At 48.0% G+C, this 27,652-nt stretch overlaps 1 protein-coding gene across 5 annotated transcripts in view; it reads right to left on the bottom strand.

Moving 5' to 3' along the window:
• Positions 1-1,776: 1,776 nt before the first annotated feature.
• sept9a (septin 9a) overlaps positions 1,777-27,652 on the bottom strand; it is a 45,612-nt gene continuing 19,736 nt past the window's right edge. For 2 of the 5 annotated variants that reach the window (XM_035525863.1, XM_035525860.1), the window contains exons 3-11: positions 12,482-12,682; positions 9,719-9,847; positions 9,291-9,372; positions 9,029-9,166; positions 6,942-7,059; positions 4,221-4,316; positions 3,907-4,003; positions 2,664-2,715; positions 1,777-2,536 (exon numbers count right to left, since the gene is read on the bottom strand). In XM_035525863.1, coding sequence (XP_035381756.1) covers positions 2,404-2,536; positions 2,664-2,715; positions 3,907-4,003; positions 4,221-4,316; positions 6,942-7,059; positions 9,029-9,166; positions 9,291-9,372; positions 9,719-9,847; positions 12,482-12,682 — 1,046 coding nt within the window. In that variant the 3' untranslated portion in view covers positions 1,777-2,403. Of the gene's footprint in view, positions 2,537-2,663; positions 2,716-3,906; positions 4,004-4,220; positions 4,317-6,941; positions 7,060-9,028; positions 9,167-9,290; positions 9,373-9,718; positions 9,848-12,481; positions 12,683-13,501; positions 13,666-19,076; positions 19,277-21,291; positions 21,360-27,652 lie in introns of those variants that run through there. The other 3 variants (XM_035525870.1, XM_035525875.1, XM_027005182.2) reach the window with 3 other exon arrangements.

Raw genomic sequence — 27,652 nt, forward strand, 5'->3', positions numbered from 1 at the left:
CAGGGTCTCTCTGACCTCCATCATCGACATTTACACAACATACCATTTTTGCAAAGCTACCAGCATCGCAGAAGATCCCACACACTCCTAACACAAACTCTTTTTCTCCTCCCGTCTGGAAGTAGGTAGCAAACCATTCAGGCCCTCACAACCAGATTGTGCAACAGTTTCAGCCCCCATGCTAGCAGTCCCCTCAATTAATCATATTTCACTTAAATTTTATATTCTTAAATGTATTTATTGGCTGTTAGATCAGTGACCGCTGAATGCAATAACTGCTAAAATATAACAGGATACATCCTTTGCACGTCCACCCACTTTACTTGGTGTCATGCACTGGTCAGTGTTGCCCTGTGTGTTATCGTGATTATTGCTCCTCTATTTCATATTTATTGTTCATACTTCTTCGTGTTCTTCGTGTTGCACCATGGTCCTGGAGCAACATTATATCATTTGACTATATATATATGTATATAGCTGGAATGACAAAAATCCTCTTGACTTGATTCTTAAGTCTGGGTAAGAGAGAACTTGCAGGACACCTATATTAAAATGCCCCAAAAGATAAATAGTAGATAATGTAGGCATGTTAATGGCAGCAGCAAGGTGCCTGTTGTGGTAATGTGTTTGTAAGAGTCAGCTGTTAACTGCAATCCAGTAATTGCGTGAAGTGCACAGGGATGGGGTGGGTGGGTAATTTTACCATCAGCTGCAAGTACAAACCATTCAGGAAACACTCAGGACAGTGATGGAAGGAGAAACAGCTTTCTCCATGAACAGACTGACAAACAAAAGTTGTACTGACCGCTGGTAAATTATGAACTTTTCCAATTAATTTTGCTGATAATACATTAAAAGACATGGCTCACCACATGACAGCAGTATTTCATAAGCACCATCAGACCTTTTATCACAGCAAGAATTATTTGTTTAGGAACGACACATTTCACACCAAAAGTCAATATACCATTTACGATCTTTATTTCTTTAAAACATCATATCAAAGATATTTGTGTTACTCTTAATACCAGTAAAAAAATTAAATCACTTTGAATATACAGCACAGGACAAAACAACTGATATTTCTCCAATTAAAAGCACTCAAAAGGTTTAGAAACAAGGAAAGTTTTAAGATTTCTCCATTCTAATTTGCAATGATGCTCGTCAGTCATGGCTTCTATAAATGGAAGGCAAGAGGAGACATTAAGGCACCCTGGAGCACACTGGCACACAGCAGCACTATCAATGCTGGAAGAGCGATACATGGGTGTGTATATATATATATGAAGAGGAGAGAGGAGAAAAAAAAACAGCATAGTTGAAAACAGGTGAAAATACTGATCTGAAATATTCACTCTTAAGTAGACCACCATGGGAGGGGAGTTTGGATAACGTTAGTCGGACAGTACCACACGTGCACGCAGGCCTACACCAGCCGCTGAAAGATGGATGTAGAGGTTGTTGCTTGCTCCCTTTACTCGTCTGAAAAGCTCCGCTGGTCACTTTCCAGGTTTAGAACAAATCAAAACAGACCAGGCCACATTTGCCAATAAATAAGCCCCACAGTCAGAGAAACGATTCAGGGCTCTTTTGACTGGACATCAAAAGATAAGAGGTGAAGGAAAATGTTAAACGTTTGTTAAATCGTCTTCTTTGGGATCCCTTTGGTTCCTGAATAAACCTCAAATCATGGAATGGCTTTTTTACCATCAGAGATATATTGGATATATGTATGTGTGTGTGTGTGTGTGTGTGTGTGGGGGGGGGGGGGGGGGGGGGATCTTTGGGGGGGGGGGTCGTAAAAACAAACAGTTAAATAATAAAACTATATGGCCTGGATTATGTCAATTCAAGGAAAAGAAAATAATTCTGGAATTGGACAGATAATTGTCGTCATTCTAGAATGGGATCCATGCACATGTGGGTGAGGCCCTGGGTGTTCAGCGGGGACTTCAGAGCCTGGGCCTTCACACGGCGCAGAACGTAGCACTCACAACCACACCAAAAACCGTTTTAGACAGACAGCAGGTTACAGGGAATCAAGCAAACAAACAACAAAACAGGCATTTTGTTAAACGCTGTTAAAGGCAACCGCAGAGTGGAAGGAGTATACACCTCGGAGTGCCGCACGGCTCCGTCTCGAAAGGGCCCTGGAACGCTCGAGCCATGTGAACGCACCTTCGCAGCGTGACTGGCACTGGCCTGAAGTGAGTGCAGGCTGAGGAGCAGCTTTAGGCTGAGGAGCTCGTCTCGCACCTTCACGGCAGGGAGGCTGTGGCGTGGGGAGGCTGTGTGCTGGAGGTGGGGGTAACCGTAGTTCATAAGTGCCCCCATCCTCCCTCACAGGCTGGGGCTGGGGCGGGGGTGGGGGTGTATCAGGGTGGATGGGGTATGGAAAGAGCTCTAGATCTCAGGAGAGGCTGGGTGGTGGTCAGCCAGCCCGTTGGCCTGCATGTTGTTCTCATTGAGGCGACGCACGCGGTACATTTCGTAGTGGATGCTGCTGGCGATGTCCTTGATGTTCTGCATGTGGGTTCTGCAGGAAACACAAACACAGCGAGAAGGCACAGGAGGGGGTCAGGGCACTTGCAGAACAAACATGAATGTTTTTATTACTGTTGCTTCACTGACAAGTTCAATGAAGAGAGAGAGAGACCGTTCACCTGATAAGGAGGTCCCGCAGGTAGGCGAACTCACAATGAGTGATATTCTCAACTGCACAGAGGGAGGAAAAACCAGACGTATTAAACAGCTCTCTCACTGATGTACACCCACTGACCACTTGACTTTATTAGGTCAGAGTTCCACAGAATTGAAGTTTATGAGTGTGCAATTACAGACTGTAACCGATCTGACAGAATCCAATATTTGACAGTCAAGCTCCGTCACTGCTCAGTTACTGAGCCAAGCTTTACTGCTGACCAGATTCTACTTGTGTGGCACACTGGTTGAGAGTGTTATGCCACCCGAAGATATCCAGGCAATAGCGGCTCTGTGGACAGAGTGCGCCCGCTGATGAAAGACTAGAGGATGGCCGACACACTTTGTGGTAATAGAAGGTCTACACACCCACGAGTTATGTTTAATATAGTGGCTGGTGCTTGAACTCATCAGCCAATACCCTGAGAGTATGATTATCATAACGTTTGACCTCCTCTTAGGATGTTGTTCTTTACAGCCACTGGGAGGAGCTATTGGGACCAGTGATAGCAGGTCTGTATAATGTATTGTTTACCCAGTCATCTGTAATTCAATTTCTCCCAAAGCTCTTGTGAAAAGATAAGGCTTACAGCCTGACAAATTCTATGTGACTAATGTGCACTTGCTTACGAGTGTGGAGTGCTGTATAAATGATAGATTACTTCAAAATCAAATAAAGGAGCAGGAGAAAGCCACTATGGAGCCACAGCTCAGAAACTTCCGGCACAGGAAATTAAAGCAGGTTTAAAAAGAAAGCTCAACTACGGGGAACTGAGCTCCTCCGACAGATAAGGGAGTAATTACAGCATCATTTATTTCCATAAACCTCACAGATGCCGCTCACAGCTGTCAGGAAAAATTAGGTATTGCTAGGTATGTAGGTGGAGCTTTACGGCGCACAAGCGAAAGCGTTCTGGTGTCTGCTGGCGCTGGTGACGAGGCCAGGTCACGCTCGCCCTCCCTCGAAACGAGACGCACGGTCCCCGCAAGCGCACGGTGTCAGACAGCGAGGCCTCCCTGTGCAGCAGGCTGAAAGACTAGCGAGAGGAGCGCAGAACTCTCTAGCGGAGGCGCTTTGATTCCGAGGTGGGTCTGAGCAGCAGTGCCATGTCAGGGCAGGCTCTCTCTCCCACGTCAGCCTCCTTCAGAGCGCAGGAGCGGGGCAATGGCACACAAACGCAGGGGTGGGCGCATGCGCGCCAGTACCTTCTATGGTACCCCATTTAGTTTTCCTTCCCAGGAGCCTCCTCCCGTTGACCTGGTACTCCTGGTCACTCCCCACCACTGCAAACGGAATCATCTCCTGGGTGAAAAGGGAAGACGCAACAATCAACACTCGATGCAAGACATAACTCCCTCCGAATTCCATACTCATGCTCAGTACCCATGATCCCTCCAATATGATAACATCTACAAATGCCATTTAAAAAGATCTCATTACATAAACAGAGTGTATTTATAGCAGGTATAATATAACAGGATCAGTGACTGTTAGCAGAGGTCCGAGAGCTTCCTCTTACTCTGATCTTCTCATTGATCAGTCTGTCCTCTGCATCTTCATCAAACTCCTTCTGAGGATAGACGTCGATGCTGTACGCTCGCAGCTCTTCCCTGATCTGTACACACACACACACACACACACACACACACACACACACACACACACACACACACACACACACACACACACACACACACACACACACACACACACACACACACACACACGAGAAACATGGCAGAGAAGAGATGCGTGAACACTGCATGTTCTCAATATGGGGGGGTGTGTGTGTGTGTTCAGAACAGCAGCAAACCTGCCCTGGTACAAATCCTCTCCCTCCCACATTCACAGCCACATCAAATTAGACTACAGGAGTTAGTCTGCTCCGTGAAGAAAAGCTTTTAAACATACAGTTGGGAACGTTCAAAATGAACGCTGTCTGACAGCGAGCAGAAGCGGGTGAGTGATAATTACATCTTTTAATTCGCGTTTTGATTACTGCGCTTTTTACTGATGTGCCTGCCCACTGTGCTACGAGATGGGATGCAGAATGAAGCCAAGCTCTATTAACTGGGAGTGGGTTAGCCGGGGCGCCATCTTATCTACAGGGTAATTAAACAGCCCACATCTTACATTTTTCTTTTCTATTTGATTGGATGTCCACTTAAAATGGTTATAATTAATTTTTACACAACCATTTCCCAACCTCTCTTTATACCATAAAATAATCCAGGCTGTTTGTTACTGTGCCTTTAAGACGGATATGAGAAGGACGATGCCTCATTCAAAAACCACTCAGAGCCGAAACACACCTGAGAACTGCAGTGTAAGCGCCATGGGCTGAATAGGCGGAGGTATGTAAATGTTTGTTCTCATGAAAAAGTGATTTAAAATAGGTTGTTTTTGCAGGTTATGGAATCTAACCTGGACTGTATGGACCGGGGGAGTGGACAGTGTTTTTCGAAACAAACAATTTTGCAATCTATAGTAATAACTATGTAAATGTTGTTAATTTCAGTAAAGTGAAGGAAGTTGAATTTCCTCCCCCCCCCCCCCCCCCCCCCATCATAGAGGGTGAGGAAACCCCGACGGCTGCCATTCAGCAGAACAATGCCTCCGGGTGCAAGATGTGCCTTCATACGGGATGGATGACACTGGTAAGTGACGTTGCACAGTTTATGTTCCACATTCTCTGAGAATCCTGAAGTCTGTCCACACAACACTTTCTGGCCCTTTTTATGTGGTTTCGCCCCACCTCACTCCTTAGTGGTTGGTATTTTGCATCACGAGCAATAATTATGCTTAAAAAAAAAAAAAAAAAAAAAAAAAAAAAAAAAAAAAAGAAGCAGAAATTGTGGTGGAATTTAAACAAGGACTGAACAGCTACATGGTATAAAACCTAGTTTTAACCAAATCCATGTGTAAATATAAATAAGAAAATGCATAAACAAATCAATTTAGTTATTGGTCAACAATTGTGGTTGCGCACACACACAAAAAAACCCACACTCAGATGCACACACATGCCTGCACGTGAGGAATTAAGAATAGGAGACATAGGATTTACATGAGAAATGAGTAGAATATTAGAACATTGAAAAGTGAGATTAACTCTAAGGTATATCTGACACATTCACACAACACAACACAAACCTGATGTTAAAATACTGGATTGAAATATATATACCCAGAACTAGAACAATATCAGAACTGTTCGGCAGGTGTTTTCAGTTAGTCTTCGTCCCTGTGTAAACCGTAGTGCTGGTACATGCAATTCGACCTGATCGGTGACCTTCTGAAGGAGACAGCATGCATGGACGAGGTCATCCTGTCCTGTTTAAGTACTCCGGTGCTCCCAATAACAGCGCTTTAACCCAACGCCTGCTGTTCCCAACGAGGCCTTTCACATTCTCTTGCTGAGGCTCAAACAACATCAAACAACTCTTTAATCTGCCTAGGCTGTGCCAGACAGGAAATGATGCGATGGAGCTCTGCTGCCACCACATCAGCAGCCAAGTTTTTCCTCAGCCAATCAAAAAGCATTTTCAGAAGAGCTTGACCCTTGAGGATCCTGAAGCCTATTTCGCCACAGCAGCGAGCTGCGCTGGAGCCAGGAGAACTGTGGCGGGTTTTCTGCATCTCGGAGGGGCTGCTTGACTGGAGTGAGATGGATGATTGCTGTCAGAGCTCCCGCGCTCCCCTCTGGATAACGCTGGCCAGCACAAACACGGCGAAGTACTTACCACTTGCCGCTGCAGTGTGGAGAAAGAGCGCGGGATCGGCTGGCCGGCTGCCTGCCCTCACGCCGCACGGCTTCGCAACACGCCTGAGCTCTACCCACAAAGCACTGCGGAGTCCCCTGTGAGTTTGATTGCTTAGCGAAGAGGGAGTCCCTTCTGGCCCATATTCCATTTCTTTAGAGGGGTATGGGTAAAACTCAACGTAGGACAGGACATATCAAAGGTCGCGCTTTCTCTTGGCCATCGTGATGAACGCTTACACACGCTGCCTGCGCTAGCCTTCGTCTCCTCGGATAGTACGAGAAGCTGCAGATGTCTCTACAGAACCAGCGAAGCCGCCGCAAACACTGCGTAACATAGCAACCAGAAAAACACGGCACACAGCTGTTCCAGATCATTCGAAACGAGTGCCACTAGAGCTCCGAGGTTCGAAAATCCCAAGTTGGGTTGAGAAGCAAACACTGCAGGAAAGCAACAGTGGAGAGAAACGTGCAGCTCACCTTCTTCTTGAAGAAGTCCCTCTCCTCCAGAGTCAGGGTGTCGGCCTTGGCGATGACCGGCACGATGTTCACCACTTTACTTAGTCGTCTCATGAACTCCACATCCAGAGGCCTCAGACTGACGGAGAGAAACAGAGAGAGATGAATGGCCTCGACTCGACCGTCAGCTCTAGAAAAGGAAAACTCCACTCAAATCCAGAGCAGCGGTGATGTCCGCTAGTCTCCAGCATCCCCCCTCTGGACTTCGAGCAGGTGACCCAGGCTGCGGTCTCTGTATCCCTGTAGCCTGCTCTGCCTAGCGAACGCTGTGCGTGTTTTAATGTCTCCAGTTAGCCGTGTAGATTTTTATGGAGGAGAGAGAGAGATATACATGCAAGGATCTTTGGGAGAATTAATTCTCGTCCTCTGCTCTGAGGATCAGCTGGAGACATAAATGAGCTGAATATGCCAGTGGCAGATGGGCAGGCAGAATGTGTTTGCTCTCAGAGCAGTGTGCGTGCGAATGCTTTCTGCTAAAGGCCTACTATTACTGCTGAATGCAGTGCAGGTGAACATGGCAATTAAATGCTGGTCGCACACACACGCACACACATGCACTGCACTAGCCATTTGCTCTCTGACCGAGACATAACTGTGGATGTATGACAGGAAACCCCTCTGACAACTGGGACATATCAACATTAAACTCCATCCCTTGCTTTCCTGTTACTGCTGGACAAGAACACAACAGGTGGAATATTAATACACTGATCAAACATCTCAAATGTTCCTTCATCACGTTACCTTCAGGCTTTTACAAAATTCTGCCTTTTGCACAGCAATATAGACTTTGCTGGATGTTGCTGGTGCATAAATCTTTGTATGTAGCTGCCTGAACGGCGTGCTGTAGCCTAAGGGCCAGGGCTGGCGTGTTCTGTGGGCTCTCGCTGCAGAGAAGGAGCGTGCCACGTGTCCTAAGCTGCAACACCCAGTGATTTAACAGGCTCAGGAGCGGGCTGGTTTTTATGGGAAGTACAACCGTGTAAACTAACAGATGCCCTGCGCCCCCAAAGTCTCAAAGTCTCTTACACACAAACACACGCGCTGTAGCGCTCTTTCCAACACAGCTGGGAATGCCCCGTTTAAGATGCAGACACAGTAATAGCCAACTTTTGCAATGTCCTGGCTAATTCAATATGCAGATGTATAAACAAGCCATTTATGGTGCTCAGCGTGACCTCATCGCACAAGTGGAACAGCAGCGCCCTCTATAGGGCACCAGAAGATGCATGCTAAACATACTTCACTCTTCAGAATTTCTCTCGAGTTAGGGCCTTGCCTAAGAACACAGACTCAGAAAAGGTCCATGGAGCTCCTGTATGACACAGGGAGCCCCAGCCTGTCCCATGGGGCAAACCACCACCTCCTCTTTATGGTACCAGCAACAAACAGAATGTTCCTCCACACGTCGTTCTGCGTGCACCATGCCTAAACTCAATGCAGATCCACTCAACTCAGCAAACGAGACCCAACAAGAGCCAGTGTGACTTTGAAGTAATATTAGCCTTATCACTGCATTTGCTACACTTACGCATGCCAAAGTACACAGATCTCCCTCCAAGTAAAATTATGCTCCAAGACATTCTGTGTTTGCCAAAAAAGGGGGTTAGAGCCATGTAAATGGTGTGAGTAATATTTACACACACACAAAAAGAAATGTGTGATGCACAGATTCATATATATTGTACAAACCACAGCCCAAACATTCAGTGCCTTTCTGTTACATTCTAAACTTGCTTCAAATATACTGGTCACCATCTGAGCAAAAACAACCAAAAAGTGAAAAGCAAGCATGTCATGGTCCTAACGGCTGCTGGGATCATCATCATCTCCCTGCCTTCTACCAGCGGACCTCAAAACAGGAAGCTCCATCTAAAGAGAGGAGAGCAGGGTGTGTGTGTGTGCACGCGCACTAGTGTGGAGGAGCATGTGTCACACAGCTTTGGTGGCAAGGATCAAGACGACGACTGCATTATGTAATTCGGAATGATTTTGGGATTTGCGGAATGATTTTGGGATTTTTGGTGTGCGTGTGTGTGCGCGCTGACCAGTGTCCTGTGGGGGGGATGAAGTATATGCAGCAGTGAACCCGGGAGTCTGGGATCCTCTTCTTCCTGTCAATGTTGATCTCCTCTTGCAAGTACTGCTCATACTGGTCATTAATGAACTTCATTATGGGCTGCCAGCTAGAGGGGAGAGGAGTTGAGCAAAGAAGAACAAAATGTTGAGTAGAGGAGCACGAGGCTACGACGTGTGCAGCAGAGCACACCATGCAGGCCATGAGGGTGGCAAGGAGACAGGTTTGTGTACCAGTTCTCATTGTTTATCTGATCCCCAAAGCCTGGTGTGTCTATGACCGTCAGCTTCATTCTCACACCTTTTTCTTCAATATCTGCACAGAGGAAAGGCGCGCACACACACACACACACACACACACACACACACACACACACACGAGAGACAGCCAATATCCTTATCTAGATCATTGTTTTGCAACTCTTGCTGTGGGGGCCCACTGTAATATATAGTCGTGGTGTTCTGTGTACCAACACACACAATTCAAGTTAATATTCTTTAATAAGTAAATGAAGGTTGTTAAAATTTTACATCAAGTGTAAGGCAGTTCTGCACTATGTTCTGACTACATCAATGTGACGCCTTGAGTCCTTTGTTGAGAAGTAGATGGTGATGGATGCACGGTGGTGTGGTGGAGGTGGATGGAGGCTCAGAGCCTTTACCGTGGCTGATTGATTTGATCTCGATGGTTTTGGGGATCCGTTCCTCGGGTGTGCCCATGACTGACTTTCGGCTCACTTTAGACTTGAAGAGGGTGTTCATCAGCGTGGACTTCCCCAAACCACTCTGCCCTATGTGCACACACACACACACACACACACACACACACACACACACACAATGCAAGGGCATGAGCTGCAAAAAGCAATAACACAAGCTGCCGAAGGCCATCTCTAGAGAACTGCTTACACAAACCCATGCACACAAGCAAACAAACGCATTCCAACATGAGCCAAATAGTGTCCAGATACCTCACAGATCCAATGCAACACATAATGAGCAACAAACTCAAAGCCATACCCAACAATACCAAAATAGGTATGTATACTGAACCCAAGACAAACAATCGCTCAGCATCACTGCCAACAACGAACCTGCCATTACTCCAGGAATCCCAGCCCTCAGCCCTGTGAGGAGTGACGTTTGGAGGCTTTGGCGTTTCAGTCTCAGCGCCGTGGTTTGGCATGACCTTGGCTAACTCATGCAGGCTCACCCAGCACCAGTCCCCTGGCCTCTCTGTAGCTCTGCACCGAGCAGTGCCAGGTCCAAGCATGGCCGGGTGTGCCCGGCTGAGCTGGCAGCGAGGCTCAAGAGGAAAGGAGGGGGAGGTGCCAACGATGTGGAAATGGAGCAGTAAACTTAAATGCCACCTGTGGAGAAGGACGAGGAAAGGCAGAGAGGGGCTGACCTCAGGTCAGGAGTAAAAGGCAGAGAGGGGCTGGTGAGTGTCGGGAAAGGCTGCAGCTATTCAGCTGTTTGAGCTACTAGAGCTCTGTGGATGAAGGACCAGGCTATGCCAGGAGAGGGCTCTGGGGGGCGGGGCTACATGGGAACTGGACTCTGAGGGCGGGGACATGTGGGGATGGGATTCTGAAGGCGGGGCTAGACGGGATCAGGGCTCTGAGGGCGGGGCCACGGCTGCCCTGATACGGTTAACTCAGCAGGGCTGACCCACAAAGCCACACCAAACAGTTGCAGCTGTGCTCAGGAAAACAATCCAAAATGTTGCTTCCATTTCACACACAGTCACCCAACATCCAATCAAACGTGTTAAAGGGGCAATAGTAATATTAAGTATATAGAAAAGATCAATTCTTAATTTCAATTCTTAATTTCAATCAAATAATGAAACCTCCAACAATAACTTCCTTCTTTCCTCCCCACCAGTGCCTGTCCTTCTTTGCTCTCTTCGCTTTCTCTTTTGGCACCTCATCCAAGTTCTGTTATTGTAAAATCTCATAATTAGCAATTCAGTTCTTATACATTCAGTACATCTTGCGTTTCAGGTAAACACTGGTCACTGACACATGGAATTCACAGTTCTGACAACATGCTCTCGTAACACGCTCCAATCCTAGAGTTACAGCTGTCGCGGCATATTACAGCAAAACGCAACAGCTGTCAACAAGCTCACTTCAGCCTACTACCCTCAACCTACCAGGGCCGCGCCAGAGAACACGCAGTATCTAAACACTGCAGCAAGCTGAGTAACCATCTACATTCAACAAAGTGATCATCATCCGCAGAACTCTGACAATACGCAATTCTACCACTCTGACAGAATAGCTACAAGGTTTCATGCCTGAGTGCGCTTATACTATATTGTGTATTTATCCTGAATGTATTAATACAACCTGAACTAACATATTAAATGTGTCTAATATAATGAACTGAATCACGACAGGCTGTGCTCAGTAATTAATGTAATGATCCTGTGATCTTGATATTACCTTCACCTTTTCATGCTGATGAATATTATGGGATGGAGAGAGCACAGCCCTCCAGCGCCCCCTTTCTGACACTTCCTGCACTCATTTAAGATGGAACATTTCATGGGAAGAGCAGATTAGATATTTCTTATGTATGGAAGCAGTTTAATGTCAACCTGGCACCCTTCTTCTGCACAACACCCGACATGTTGCTTCTGCGGACATGCGTTTGTGCCTCAGAACAAGAATCAGCTCTGCTGATGTACTGGAATTGTTTCACGTACATTCTAGCATTCCTTACTAAACTGTAAATGCACTAAATGACAGTCTCTCGTTGCGTTATGGTGTTATATGTCTGCTGTTGGTCAGCGGCTTTCTGTTCACGTAGGCCGCTATTAAACGCAATTTTGTAAAAGTGTGAACTAGCAGAAATGTGAAGACGTCAACAGAGAAATTTTTAAGGAAATAAGAGAACATTTAAGTCTCAGTATAAAACAGAAAAAGAAAAAGAAAAAATGCAACAATTTGCAACAACACTGACCCAGATTAAAAATACTGCAATAATCCCTACCATCAATCAGTGGCTCACAGCTACAGGTTGGCTCAACACCAGGCACTCCATCTAGGGCAGCGAACCGAAATTCCTCCAGTGTGCTCCAACCACACAACACAATCTCCCGCCAAACCATGCTGTAGATATTCCTGTTCGAGTGACAGTATGGCCGTGTGTAGCTAACATCATCTCACGTCCAGCATTTCACAAGCAGCGTTTTGCTCCCTGTGCCAGTTTTTGTTACTCATTAAAAAAAACAAGCTATGGGGAGTTTGAAAAACCAGAAGTTTAATTTGCAAATGCATTCTTAGAGCTGAGCAGTGTACAACCTTCTTATGGAACCTGATGGCCAATGATGAGCTGCCGCGTTACAGTAAATGACCACTAAAAACTGTTTTGTGCCTGCATGTCATGCCTGTGATGTTCGTGCGTCGCGTCCTCACCCACTACCATGATGTTGAGCTCAAAGCCCTGCTTCATGGCCTTCCTCCTCATCTGCTCCAGGATGGCGTCGATGCCCACGTAGCTGAAGTCCATGGTGGGCTTGTCCGGTCCCGCAAGCGGTGGCACCTCAGGAAGTCCCGCCTCCGCCATGCTGCTGCTGCTGCTGCTGCTGGAGGTGTGGCTGGAAATGACCTCTGACCCTGCAGACACAAGCAGAAGAGAGAGGCACAGAGGTGCCGGAGGTGAGAAGAACGCCCAGCGACGGTGGGAGGGGCTCAGGCACAGGAGGAGTAGGAGAACAGGGAGGTGCAGAACCTGGAGCAACACATCAGGGACATTAATGAGAGGCAACCTGGTTCCACTTTATTGTGTCTCATTTGGTCAAAGAAATGTACTCAGTCAAGGAACATTTACAAAACATTTCACCAATCTAGAGACAAGAACATTCCTCCACATGGAGATAACGCACCACTTCCATCGTAGACTGTACTGACCAGTGTTTTCTCAGGTCATAGAGAGCCTGCAAAACAATACTTTTGCACAGCTGGGACGTAGACACCATAAACGCCGGACACGCTTTAACGTGGGGTTTCTGGCCCGGGCCGGAACCATCCAGCACTTTCACACTTACTAAACTGTGAACATTCCCATGCATTCCGCTGCTGTTCTTGTGCCAAAAATGGTTCTCGTTTCTCTCAGAATGCGTCTACATAATGCAGCACTAATCCGGCCTAACAGTGTAGGCTCATGTACAGCTCAAATCAAGTGCTATTGCTATTGTATAAACTGCAGGACACCCAAAAGAGCTGATTACACCTGGCCTGCTTTGCACATCAGTAAGCACGCACGAGCACGCGTCCACCTCCATCTGACAATCCGTTAAAATGAATCCAACGCAAACAGGAACCATATTTTACCTTGCAAAGTAACAAAACTAGTAAGCAGTTAACTAAAACAAGTTTAACAACCGCTGAGCCATGCGGCATGCTAAAGTCAAGGACAAAATAAAATCAGCCCACTTTCTGACGACAAGGGTGTCACACACTCCGCGAGAGAATTCTTGCTTGGTGGTATGAGGAGTCATCAAATACACCGAATTACTTTGTGCAAAAAGGAGAACAAAACGGCAAATTCATCCAGTCTTGGGACACCCAAGAAAATGGCTCGGGGCGGTTTGTAGCCCCCTGACGTTAATGAGTCGTCTCGTCGTGGACGTGCGCGGGCAGGGGCGGTAGGGGAGAGAGAAACCTCAGGCCCGTAACCTGAGCCGTTCGCCTGGGCAGACAACAGCGATTCAGCATGCCTGTCGGTGCCTCACATACCGGGCCCAGACAGCCGGCAAAGCCCCAGCTGTCAGGTTCCGCCCCTTGCAGGAAAGAAGAAAAGGACTGCGTTTCTCACGCTCGCGCATCACAGGTATGCCGAGGCGGCCGGCGGCACGGAGCCTGAGCTGTCGGCAGCGCACAGGGCCAGAGCTGACGGACCAGCGGAGGAGGAACACAGGGGACAGGGTGAGCTGGACTGGGGGAGCAGGGTAAAGGCAGGAAAAGCCAGAGGCAGCAGGCAAGAGAGGGCTTACCTAAGGGCGCGAGGCGAGGAGGCAGCAGACACGGCCAGGACCGCGTGTCTAGCAGGTCAAAGAATGCAGTGAGTGTGCAAAAAGGCGGTGGCTCTCAGCCAGAACCGTGCGACAGCAACCGAGTACAGGCACTGACTCCTTCACTCCCTCCCCCTCTCTCTCTCTCTCTCTCTCTCTCCCTCCATCTCTCACACACACACACACACACACACACTACCACTTAACCACTACTGAAGGCATCTTCCTCACTTAGCGTCGCTTGCTGTTCATTCTCAGCCAGTGTGTGTACGGGACTTCTCTGTGAGGCAGACAATCCCCTTTTCTCACTGGTGGTACAGACACAAGCAGGGAAAACCCCACGTTGAGAATCAAACCAGCCCCATTCCTTATGAAGTTCTGGGAATATACAGTAACATCTTGCATGCAGCACTCCTCGTCTTTGAACAAAAAGACTCTTTTCCTGAAATTAGTCATAGGCAGACAGTCCATGAACAGTGTCAGACTTTCCCCACCGCAATGTATTCACTGCAGGCGGTGAGATGACGCACCTAGCCACCATTTCACACAGCCAGCAAGCCATTTCCTGAGGTACTCTGCACCCTTTCAGACATTAAAAAAAAGCACGCACACACACACACACACACACGCACGCGCGCACGCACGCGCACACACACACGCGCACACACACACGCGCGCACACACACGCGCGCACACGCGCGCACGCACACGCGCGCACGCACACGCACGCACGCACACGCACGCACACACACCCACGCACACGCACGCACGCACACGCACGCACGCACACGCACGCACGCACACGCACGCACGCACACCTCGTTTCCTTTCAGGCAGGTCAAGGCTGCATGCACCTTCACTTCAACATTCCACTGCTGCTCTGCTCGTGAACACAGAGGGATCTGCAGAACTACTCCCCCAGGTCTGTCTGGGAAAGTACTAAATGAGACGTACATTCTAAAAAATATTAATTTCTGAAAAACCTAATGCTCCAAGTAATAAAAAGGTCCAGCATTTAAAAGAAGCAAAAGCAGTAAGCTTCAGCAAAACCGTACATGAAAACCTTCAGAAATAAAGCGACGTGCCACATTCTGTAACTGGAATCCGTTTGACGTAGCTGGTACCTGAATATTTTTTCAAACCACTTGTATCTGTATCATGGGACCAAACTGATCCACCTCCAACTACCAGTCCGGCAGGCTCCAGCTCACCTCCTCAGAAACGGAGAGAGAGAGAGAAACCGAAAGGTCACGCCTGAATCTGTCAAGGCTGCGTTTCCTGCCTCAGTCATCCTCCTGGCTTCCTGCCCCTGATTGTGGGTACTGAGTGGGTGTTTGGAAACCCGCCATCTAGAAATCTCTTTGGACAGAGCAGGGCAATCAGGGCTAGTTTTTCCACTCTGTGCCGATAGGGGCTGATAGGGGTATCAGGTCTAATGCGTGCACCACTGCAGACCGTACTGCACCAGTCACTGTGACGCTGCAACATGATTCAGTTCAGTTCCTTCCCTTCTACAGTGACATGGCAGAAAGTGTGCAGACGTCTATACACCCGCTGGGTCAGACCTCGAGGACTGAAATGTCTTCTCCAGGTCGTTTGGAGCGCCAAATGTTTCTATGTCCCAAACCCGTGTCCGGATGCCGCCGCCGTCATGAGCAAGGCATCGACGCTGAACCGTGGCTTTCCATGGGGGCAGAGCAGTACTGTAGAGCAAAGAAAGTGAAACGGGGAACTTTTAAAAACCACCATGAATGGACCCCAGTATACGTTACAAAAGCTTGGCAAACACAAACAATGCCCTATTCCATTGACTGCGCGTTACCATAATGCATTCCCAACATTTTCTGTGTACCCCAGGGACTTCGAGACTCTCCTAAACGAGCCCCCTTATATTACAAAGCACTTTATGCCTTTACATATAGATCTTTGCTGTAAGCCTACACTGAAATATTGATGCAGCAGTTCTAGAACCTAGCCCCCACTGTTCTTCCTCTTGGAACAGCTACAGCATCCAATGGAACAAAACAGTCATCAATCATCTTCATAGTACTGAACTCTGTGACATGCCACAGATCAGCAGAGGAGTGAGGTACCCTCAGAGTCTGCTGCATCTACAAAAACGTTTCCCCCTCCTCCTCAGTGCTGGCACACAGTAAACCACCCACCCAAGTGCAGGTGGCAAGCCCCTCTGACGTGACCTCAGCCATCCACGGCACCTTCATCCGGCTATGAAGGGCAGGCCACGCTTCAGGGCCTGGAGAACATTAACAGCGCGTTATCAGAGGAACAGAATGCTCTGTGCTCTGGCATTTGGAAGCGAGCAAACACGGGTTGCTCTATGCTCCAACCATCAATTTCTCTCAAAAAGACAGCAAGCGACACCAGCGTGGAAACCGGATAACGTGGCTGCGTGAGCAACTTGCTGGCCTGCTCCCGCTTCGGTTCTGGGAAGAAAGGAAAGCTCGGAATGCTGCCGAGCCACAGCAGGCAGCTGGCAGCCAGCGGGACTGAAAACAGCCGTCAGTCAGGTTCCTGTCATTTCCCGCTAAATGGATGTTATGACAGGAAGTGTGTGGGATGATGGATCTGAGGGTCTCCGCCGTCACCACCTCCGTGCCTGAAGAGATAAAGATGGGGCGACATCTCCGAGTGCCCGCACGCCCGCGGACAAAAACAAGCTCAGGACGAGGCGACGTTGTGGGAGGGGTCCCACGTGTTGCAGCGCGGTCCACAGACGTGCCAGAGGCCCTCAGGAGCACCAGCCTGCGCCAGAGAAGCCGAGGACGAGAGGTTGGATCGGGAACAGCACGGCAACCGTACAAGGCTTGAGGCTTGAGGTTTTCAGGCGCTTCACTAGAAGCGCCGAGTGCATGCTTGAGTTCATCAGAATCATCATCATCATCATCATCCATCCCTCCAATTAGTGGAAACGGAGAGCTTATTATGCGCACGTGTGCGGCTCTGCATTGGGCTCCCAGTTGCCGTTAGTCTGCGTTACTGAACGTCCTCATGCATTTCGCAATATGCTGTGTGTTAAATGAATGCAGAGGGACTGAGTAATTTTGCCGTTTCAAAGACGCAATGTTTCCGCAAGACACACCAGTGCTAGACAAAATTAGTCTTCTTTGTCTGCTTTCAGTTAGCGACAATGGGAAAAGAACATTAGCCTAGTCCCCCTGTTTGTGAATAGCCATGAGTCTTGCAACACAAGCACCACGGCTTGAGGAAGAAGAGCTGCAATTGTTGATTTATCCTTTACAATGCAAGCATGAGAGATAAAGTGTCATTTCAGTGGAACAGTAACATCACTGCCTGGGTCAGTAAATAGGAAGGTGTATGAGGGATGGGCGCTGGGTGCGCATCATCTCCCACAATGCATCTGAGAGATGTGGGATCCCATGCAGCTCATGTCCAAAGGGACAAACATCTGTTAAAAATGTCCATGTTTTCGCAGAGCTGTAGGACCGTGTTCACTGCAGACACTCAGCAACAACAGATTCCTGCTCAAAGGCTAAACTAACAGTCATGGGAAGAAAAAAATGTCGTGGCAATCAAAGATGGCTTTTATGAAACAGATGCCGGCTTAGATTGCGCACCAGATGCAAGAACCAGCACTGGCGTCTCTGAGAGCAAAACCAGCTGGCGAACATCGCAAACCATTTGCATACGGCCAGATGACCGGACACTGGGAAAGCCTTAAACCAGATCTGGCAATCACTGCTTTCCAAACGGCTTTTCTGGAAATGGCGTTTCTGCAGAGCTCTGGGACTCCGCTGACAAACCCTTTTATGACCCAAGAACATCTGCTCTTCTCTTCCACATTCCAGCATGTGATGGAGAGCTCCAAAAGGAACATTTAACTCGCCTTCGGGAAAAGGAATAACCATTATAGTGCCATTATTCTGAAGGTGGAGAGAATAGGGCCTTCCCATAAACCTTTTCTATTAGAAGAAACCCATTACATAAGTCTGTACACTTACAAACGTACCATGATTCAGGCCACAGGGGGCACGCCTAAGGACGAGCTTTTAACACTGTCACATGATCGATCCTATTTGGGAAAGACACCACACAGTACATCATCTTCCCGAGCAGGCAGAACGACGAGGATCCTGGCAGAAGGAAGGCTTATGCGTGAATGGAAGTGATATTGGAGGACTGCGGAGGGGCAGGCCGAGCGCGAGCTGCCGGCGGGGGCTGGTGCCCGTCAGCACACCCGAGGCTAAGGGGGCCCACATGCGCTCTGTGCCCTTCTTGGCTGTTGTGGCATACAGGGTTTTAAAAAGGCGAGGAAAAAGCGGGAAAAAAAGAAAAAAGAAAAAATCACCCACCCACATCTGGAATTGTAAGGGGGAAAAAAAGCCCAGCAGGTAGAGAAAGCAAAAGGAGCAGAAACTCGGAAAGGTTGGAGGCTTATTCAAATGTTTCTAATGGGACATGCACGCCTCCTCTGCAGACAATGAGAGTGATACAGTACAGTACAGATAAGCAATTAATGCATGTGTAGGCCTACAGATTTGTTTGTAATAGCTAATTCTACTGATTTTCTGCTATGTCCTTAGCTAAACTCTGCTAACCATGGACACAGACACTGAACGGAGGAGGCCTGATCGGTAGTGATGAAAAGAAGACTACACAGACTAATCAAATTAGCATGTATTTTAATCCAGGTAATCTGGTTAATACAGGCTGGATATTTGTAGTAGGAATATAAACATGTCTTTATAACATGATATTATAGTATTAGAGCATTTAACCTCCTGGGTCATGCTGAAAGGTATTAAATGACAATGATTCACACTCCCAAGGCCTCATGTGTTTAAGTGGTGAGCAACAGTAAATGTAATCTATTAAAGAAAATAAGGTGAAATGTTGAAGTCTGGAAGATGTTTTGACTATTGCAGAGTAGTAATCCTTTAACGCGATATAGAGTATACTAAAGTGCATAACAGCACAATTTACTGGAAAGCCATCATATTATGGAAATAAAACTTTACCTGCAAACCAAAACTTAAATAGTGGCTTCGGTGGAACTGAAGGGATTCTACATTCTTCCTGGTGACCCGACACACTTCTCTTCAGTCCGTCATCACACCTTAAGGCTGGCGCACAGGTGTACGCTCTTCATACCAGAGGCTAGGCCATTCCTCACATACTGGGCAACCTTAGCGTAGACAGGCTGAAGTCTTCACCTAGACTGAGCGAATGACAGAAGAGCTTAAGAAACTTCTGGAACCTGACCTTGGTGAAAGACTTCAGCCTGAAAGACTGAACTGGAAGTAGTCTATTTATTTTGTTTTATTTTATTCACTTACTTGTTTTATATGCATGCCATCATGCATGACAGTACTGGGGAAATTCCTGAACTGAGCACAATAAAATAAATAGGCCAGTCTAAACCACACTGACAAGTATATGTATTTGTGGGGCAGAGGTTTTCATGGATGCTTGGTAACAGCTGAAGATGTATCATGTGGTTGTTGGTTGAAAACTATATTATCTTACACATCACATGACATTATTCATTAAAAACAGATTTTCCAGGACATTCACATATTGAAAAATATACAGCAGTGTTTCATTAAAGGAAACATGTTTCATGATGTTGCTGTATTTACTTTTAGACATATATTGTAGAACAAAACATGCCCCTCACAAACTGAACTCCTGGAGTTTTTCTGAAAGAGTCATGACTGGATGCGCCACGGTTACACACAGGACAGGTGTTTGGGACAGGCCAGCAGCGTAGCCAAGCGCACGCTCAGCATGGAGGAGGACGGAGCAGTTCAGCAACGTTAAGGCCTTCTGCACACGCACGCACAGGCTCCTGCCAAGCACTATAGGCTTCGGTCTCAGAGAAGTACGCAGAAATGTTAAAAGCTGAGAAACACCAATACCGGCTAAAAGGAAGCTCAACTGTGGACAACATTCCCATCCCACAAGAATTCTCCCCAAATGCCAGATTGTACGTTTCAATGGAAATTGGTGTTTTGAGCTCAGGAAGTGGGAGATTCCGAATCCATTTCAAACAAAAGGGAAAGCACAAGAGAAACACAAAATGGCTGCCTGAAAGTGCTGTGGTGAGCTGCTCTTTGGGGAGCCCTCCGGCCCAAGCCGCTGGCCCCTTCATGCTACCCATCCTGTCCCTGCTATCGCCAACGGCTGACACCTTGGTAACAGTGCATCGCAAACCAAGAAAACAACAAAATGGCTGCTTACTCGGTTCCGCCGGTTTAGTTACAGCACGACCCCAGAATCCCAGTACCACCACTGGACCGGAACACCACAGAAATGGGGTCGAGCGCGTCAACAGTAAGGCCAGGGCAGGGGGCAGACACTATACCGCTGCACCACGGTTTATCACCCAAAGGAATGTCAGTTATCTGCCGCACGCCCAAGATATGGACCCGACGACGCGTCACATGCCTACGGCGCTTGACTTTATAAAGGAGGAAAAAAGAAGCTGACCCACGGAGATATGGCGGGCGGAGGGGCAGGTCACAGAGGTTCCACAGAGCCCCGGCTGGATATGAGCTGAGGCCCACGCATGAGGAAGTCCCATCCTTCACCCCCACAATGCAACGCTCACTCGGGCCAATGAACGCGGTGGGGGTGGGGGGCACCAAAGTGAAAAACCTCCACCATGAGGGGGAAGGAAGAAAAGAAAGTAAAAAAATGAGAGGGGGAAGGAAGAGAAAGAGGGAGAAAAGAGAAAGAAGAGATTAAATTACTAAGGACCGCTGACGATAAGGAAGTGCTGTCTACCAGCCGCTGGGAGCCTGCATGCATTAATTACAAGCCAAGGAATGAAGGTGAAGACAGAATAGAGGATGGGGGGGGGGTGGAGCCCAACACGCTCCCCCTCCACACACACCCACACTAACAGCCATGCTGCCCCTGATCTCATTTCTTACACCACAGGGTCAAACATGCAGAAAATGCCCAAACTGAACAGAAGGAGAGATGCATGCTACTGTAGACATGGCAGACACCCGACAGAGTCCCAGCACGCTTGGGTTTGCATGCTGCATAAACATACAGTATCCTGAGTCCCTCTTTCACTTCACCAAGGACATTCTCAACCGAGCCCCAGAAACACAACGGCAGCATGAAACAGCGTTACAGAGCTGGACAAACAGAGAGAGAGAGAGAGAGAGAGAGAGAGAGAGAGAGAGAGAGAGAGAGAGAGAGAGAGAGAAACTGCACACTCACCCTCCTGCTCAGGCTCAATCCTCCAGTGTGAGACACAGCTGGAACCACAGAGCCTCTCACAGGCTCCACCCCTCAGCCTGCCCATGTGACACACACAGGCTCCTCCCCTCAGTCTGCTCATGTGACACACACAGGTCCCTCCCCTCAGCTCACTCTTGTGACACCCATGTACAGGCACCTCCCCTGTCCAGTGTCCACGGGGGGGGGGGGGGGGGGGGGGGGGAAGAGAGAGAGAGAGAGAGAGAGAGAGAGAGAGAGAGAGAGAGACTGCCGCAGCCCAGGGGTTGACTGTCTTTCCCAAAGTGTACCCCAGGCTTAAGAGGCAACAGTCCAACCTCAGTCATTTAACCCTCCCATAGATACAATATCAGAGTTCTCTGCATTACTGAGCTTTCTGTCCCACCAACTCAGCTCCAGGAATCCCTCAGAATACATTTGTGCTTAGGATACACATAAAATGAATACATTTTATTTAGTGGTGCATAATGTAGAGCAGTTATTCCTCCCAAAAAACAGCCCTATGAGCCTGCAGACGAGAGCATGTGGCAGACAGTGGGGATAAACCCTGGCCACGTCACTGTGGAGGTCGATGGAAATAAACCCAGGAGTCTACAATAATGAGAGACACGCCAGGGTCCCTCGATCACATAAAGGTTATTTTGATTCGTTTTTTAGAGCAAGTCTAATATCATCTACCTCTAAACCAGTGAGGGTACGGGCAAGCACTCCAGATACTTTGCGATACTGGTATTTTTAATCCCCTCACTCATGCTCACGTTTGAACCAATTCCAGTAACCTCGGACTTGCTCACCCTGCACACACAGACAACGTCAGCTCAATCCTCCTGAGTTAGAGGCAACTAAAGCCTACACGGAGATGTGAGACGAAGCAGATGACGAAGATTAGCATGGGAAAAAAAAAAAAAAAAAAAAGACGCGCCTTTTTTTTTTTTGCAGAAATTCAACGAATCTGCCATTGTTTGGAAATAACTTGGCTTTAGGCAGAACAAAAGGAGGTGTTGTTGCAGCGTCCCCACAGCTGCAACAAGCAGAGGAGAGGAGTCAAATTTAGTCCTTCACGCAACACCAGCAAGGCCCGTGTGGAGCAGGCGTTGGCGTAGAGAGGACACCTGCAGATACATGCCGGAGCCAGGCTCTGGTCCAACACGGGTCCAATTCTGGATGGGTTACTGCCTCTCCAGAGCACAAAGGCACAGTGAGACACTGTTCCAGCGTACGCAGGCCCCGATAAGGCTTCCAAAAAGCCATTAGAGTCTCTTGAAAAACTACACCAGAAAAGGCTCGTGCAAGATTGAATTACTGAAGAGAAACCGCCGGGTAGAGAGCATGCTCCAGTGGCCCGGATACAGGCTGCATCTTGTTAAAAAGGTTAAAATTATTACTGTCATTTTACTCATTATACTCCTTTTTAAACAGACAAACGAACTATGAACTACGTTTTTTTTTCCCCTAGAGCCTGTAACGGCCCAAGTGCCAAAGGGCGTGGAGCAGGACGCACAAACTCCCTCAACGTGCGAGACATTTAATAACACAAAACACCAATGACAACGGGGCACTCACGTGTAACACAAACAATGTAAACAGTAACGCACACTACATGAACACCAACGATGGGTAACTAACACGACTTAGACTAACAGTTACGAAAGTTACGTTCAGAACACTACCACACAAACAGCACGCTACGTCAACAATGACCAACACACTGCACACTTTGACAAGGGTTTATACACACATTTAGACCAGAGGATGTGCAGGTGTGTGCAGGTGTGGTCACAAACACAGATCCTCCCACTGCACATGGCGGGCCAAACCACGTGACTTTTGCAGCCGAGCGCGCTGTGACAGAGCCGTTGATTTTGAATTGTTAAGATGTGCATACTGGATAGTTTTCAAAAGTCATTAAGGAATGGTTATAAAATATTCATAATGAAAATTATTTATATGATAATTGGTGGTTATTCAGAGCCTATTTTTGGAATTAATATTTTTAAATACATTTTCTGCAGTGAAACTGCAGTAAAAGGTCATTTTATACAAATGATTTTAAAATGACTTGTTAAAAATGTAATTTCAACTCCATTCCTTTATTTTAATTCATACATTTACTTTTACAATATTTAGTATAGGGTCTGTGAACACAAAGGAATTATCTGCATCTTTTGCAACTCCGCCTCAGATATCATGAGCGACGTCAAGTCTTTATTCATATCACAACTGCACTATATGGACCATATCCGGCAGCTGTACACAAATGGCTATACAATACAAGGAAACCATAAAGCACCATAAAATGCAGGCCACCATGTTCTTATCAACTAAAAACTAAAATCAGAGCAAAACTAAATCTTCCCGCTGTTTGTGCAGGCTGGCCTTTAAGTGCTAGCTTTGTCATGCACTGATGGCGGCCTGCTAAATACGCAACCGGCCCGTGGTTTTGGGAGGACCCCGCTTTAAGTGAGCGAGTGCTGCCCTCTGCCCTGCAGCGCCCCGGTGTGCTCACGTCCCTCCCGGTTACATCTGCTGGAGTTTTCCCAGCTGGTTCCTTTTCGGAAGGATAAATGGGGGATAAACGGGTGGTTCGCATACGCTCCCTCCTTCCAACCCCGACCCGCCACGCCAGACTTTACGGCTTCGTTACACTCTTCTAGACGCCGATTAATGCGGCCTGAAGGGGAATGTGACGGTGACGGAAGGGAAAAGGAGAATTTGAGAAACTCCAGCAACACAGTGGAAGCCTGTGGTGCCATCTCCCCATCTGGACAGGGGGAGGGAGAGAGCAGAGCGAAACAGAGACCTGGATTTATACCTTCTGGAGTCTAAGGCCAACTATCTGCTTTACGGGTCGTTTTAAATTGTACTGCTTACATGTGCATGTCTGTGTCTGTATGTGTGTGTGTGTGTCACCACGGCAATATCCAAGCAAAGTGCATTCCAGTGAAGAAGCCTTCTTGGGTTCCACAGTTGACATTGACGCTCTTTAGTGGCGTATTAATAACATATAGCATGAGACCAGGGGCATCTGCGTGCACTGCAACTTCGAGGCCACACTTCAGAAACATGATCGCCAATAAGCTGCAATGTAACTGCAGACCCACTCACTACAAAACGGCCAGGTTGCTGTAACGGTGACCTCATCCACACGGTCCACCCGGCAGCAGCTGGATGGTATTTGGCCACTTTCTGAAATATGAAGAAAGGGAGGAACTCCAGCAAGCTCTGTTTACGCGCTCATGCCTCCGCCCCCTGGTTTTGCCACAAAAGCAAGTACAGAATGCAGGTACATTGAACGGCCCGAAACACACTCAGAGAACCTGCTCGGATTTTGGCGAGGTCACAGTCACCAGACTCACCCGTTAGCACAAAACTTCATACTCACAAATCACATGTTTACCACTAAGCAGAATATGTTGGCATACAGGTGTTCCTTTAGAAGACAAATTCTGCAGTTCTGTTCAGCAACACTGAGCTCCACAGAGACTAAAGGCAATGTGAGAGTTGTTATGGAGTTTGACAGCTGTATCCAACAATCAACAGGAGTTGCTGGAGTTCACATGCATACTAATTCTGACTGGTCTGGTGGGACTTTCCCACATGAGAAAGTGTAGTCCCACCATCACCCATTTGGTAACAGAGCAACTGAATCGCGCGCTCTCTCTCTCTCTCTCTCACACACACACACACACAAAAAAGATGCCTCTCTAAGGGACTGTGAGCAGACATGTCACAGCAGGTCTTCCGCTGTGCTAGAAATATAATGACATGAACAGCAATGGCCCTCTCTTGCAACTCCTCACATAAGAAGGAGTAAGGTTAAAAAAAAAATGTAAAAAAATACAGCTTCTCATATCAAAGTCCGTGCCTGGAGGGCAACCCAGGTCCGGAGGGCGACCCAGGCCTAATTTACCTCATCAACAGCTTGGAACAAGCAGCAGATTCTGTTCGCTCACAAATTCACAGAACATCTTTATTTATTCCCCCCCCCCCCCCAACCACCACCCTGCAGGCAGTGTGGACAAGCTGTGCCAGCCAGCCTATAGCCAGAGGGATGGTGATAATGAGGGGAAAGGAACATGTCTGGGAGGCCCTCTGAACACACACACACACACACACACACACACACACACACACACACACACACACACACACACACACACACACACACACACACACACACACACACACACTTTATCCCTTACAAGGCCTAAAACAACCTGCTGAATTAGACTGATAGATATTGTCATAGACTGATAGAAATTGTCATAACACAAGCCTGTGCCATAGCGCTGCAGTGCAGTCTGAGGCATGGGCTCCAGACTGGCTGGGAGCGAGAGGCCTGCCCATCAGGCAGAGAGCAGCTCAGCGGCAGAGGCTCGTGCCTCAAGAGATCACGCCGCTCCCGGCCTCGGCACGCAGGCCCGTCGGGAGCTTGGCGGGCATTAGCTGGAGACTAGCGTGGTTCTACGTCCCCTAGCAACCAGCCCGGCGTGCCCCTCTGATGGTTTCGTTCAGCACGGAGGGGTGTGGGACTGTGAAAGGGAGGGACACGAAGGGGCAGAGCAGAAGAGAAGAGGAACCCTGCCACTCGGCCGAGGCCAGACTCCATGGCCTCCTGCAGCACATGCAGGGAGGAGACCACCACCATCAACGCTGAATCAATAGGGCTCATTTAGAACTGCTGATCACAGAGAAAAGGAGGGGAAATATGTGAATATTGCAGTGTACATGCACACACCCACACACCCATTTATACATCTACCAAAACTGTTTTACTGTTTATGTGAAATGAGTTGGAGCGAAATAAATACAAATAAATAAACCACTCACCCCATTAACATTTCAAAGCCTTAAATGGAGTGTATGATCGTGTGGTGGGACTGGGTGAGTAGGGTGGGAGCTGGCCAGAGCGGAGGGGTTTAAAAGGGCCAGAGCGGAGGGGTTTAAAAGGGCCAGAGCGGAGGGGTTTAAAAGGGCCAGAGCGGAGGGGTTTAAAAGGGCCAGAGCGGAGGGGTTTAAAAGGGCCAGAGCGGAGGGGTTTAAAAGGGCCAGAGCGGAGGGGTTTAAGGGCCAGAGCGGAGGGGTTTAAGGGCCAGAGCGGAGGGGTTTAAGGGCCAGAGCGGAGGGGTTTAAGGGCCAGAGCGGAGGGGTTTAAGGGCCAGAGCGGAGGGGTTTAAGGGCCAGAGCGGAGGGGTTTAAAAGGGCCAGAGCGGAGGGGTTTAAGGGCCAGAGCGGAGGGGTTTAAAAGGGCCAGAGCGGAGGGGTTTAAAAGGGCCAGAGCGGAGGGGTTTAAAAGGGCCAGAGCGGAGGGGTTTAAAAGGGCCAGAGCGGAGGGGTTTAAGGGCCAGAGCGGAGGGGTTTAAGGGCCAGAGCGGAGGGGTTTAAAAGGGCCAGAGCGGAGGGGTTTAAGGGCCAGAGCGGAGGGGTTTAAGGGCCAGAGCGGAGGGGTTTAAGGGCCAGAGCGGAGGGGTTTAAGGGCCAGAGCGGAGGGGTTTAAGGGCCACTCTTTGCTTCTACCAGCACCACACACACTTGGTTTAGCATACATCAGGAATACGGCCTGGAGAGGATACATGGTCAGACTGGACAATATTCCAAATCTGGAACTGCTAGGAAAGGAGGACATTCCTCGATTACACACCTATAAGAACATCAATGTGGATGCAATCCATCACCTCACACTGACTGGGCCTCCCATACCACCATGCAGTGAGCAATGTTTCCATGTCACAAATACGTTCCTAAATACTATATACACCAAGTCAGCTAAAAGGCCAGGCAGGCACAAAGCCATGGAGAGAGAGAGCTTCTCCACAGCAGAACGTGCTCAGGCCACAGAAAGAGATTCCACGTCCCATTCGACAGCTCACGTTTCACGAGGAAACTCAGAGAAGGGATGGAGAGAAAGGTCACCATTAGGCAATTCATAAGCACACTTCTAAATGAAAGAACCAGTTGAGGACAATAAGAAAAAAAACCAGCAAATTTACTTAGACTGTCATTGTCAAGGTCCAGTCTCCAACTATTCAAATTTCATCAGCAAATACTTTTACTTTCATCTGTGCGAGGAATGACAGTACTTGAAACATCAACTACATTTCTCTCAAAAGGAGCTACAACTAAAGTAACAGCTTGCTAACAATAGTGAAAAAATAACGTGGCATTTGATTCTGTCCTTACCTGCCTCTACCTGTCCAATAGTGACTCCTACTGGAGTTCAAAGGAGCTGCACTTTCAGAGGCATGCCCTGAGGGAAGGCAGCAAACATTACATCTTATGGGCTTTAATCAGAATCACACACACACACCCCTCTTATCCAAACAGGTCCATAATCTACGTAACA

Source organism: Electrophorus electricus, chromosome 1 (assembly GCF_013358815.1).
Source record: "Electrophorus electricus isolate fEleEle1 chromosome 1, fEleEle1.pri, whole genome shotgun sequence".
Lineage (NCBI taxonomy): Eukaryota > Metazoa > Chordata > Actinopteri > Gymnotiformes > Gymnotidae > Electrophorus > Electrophorus electricus.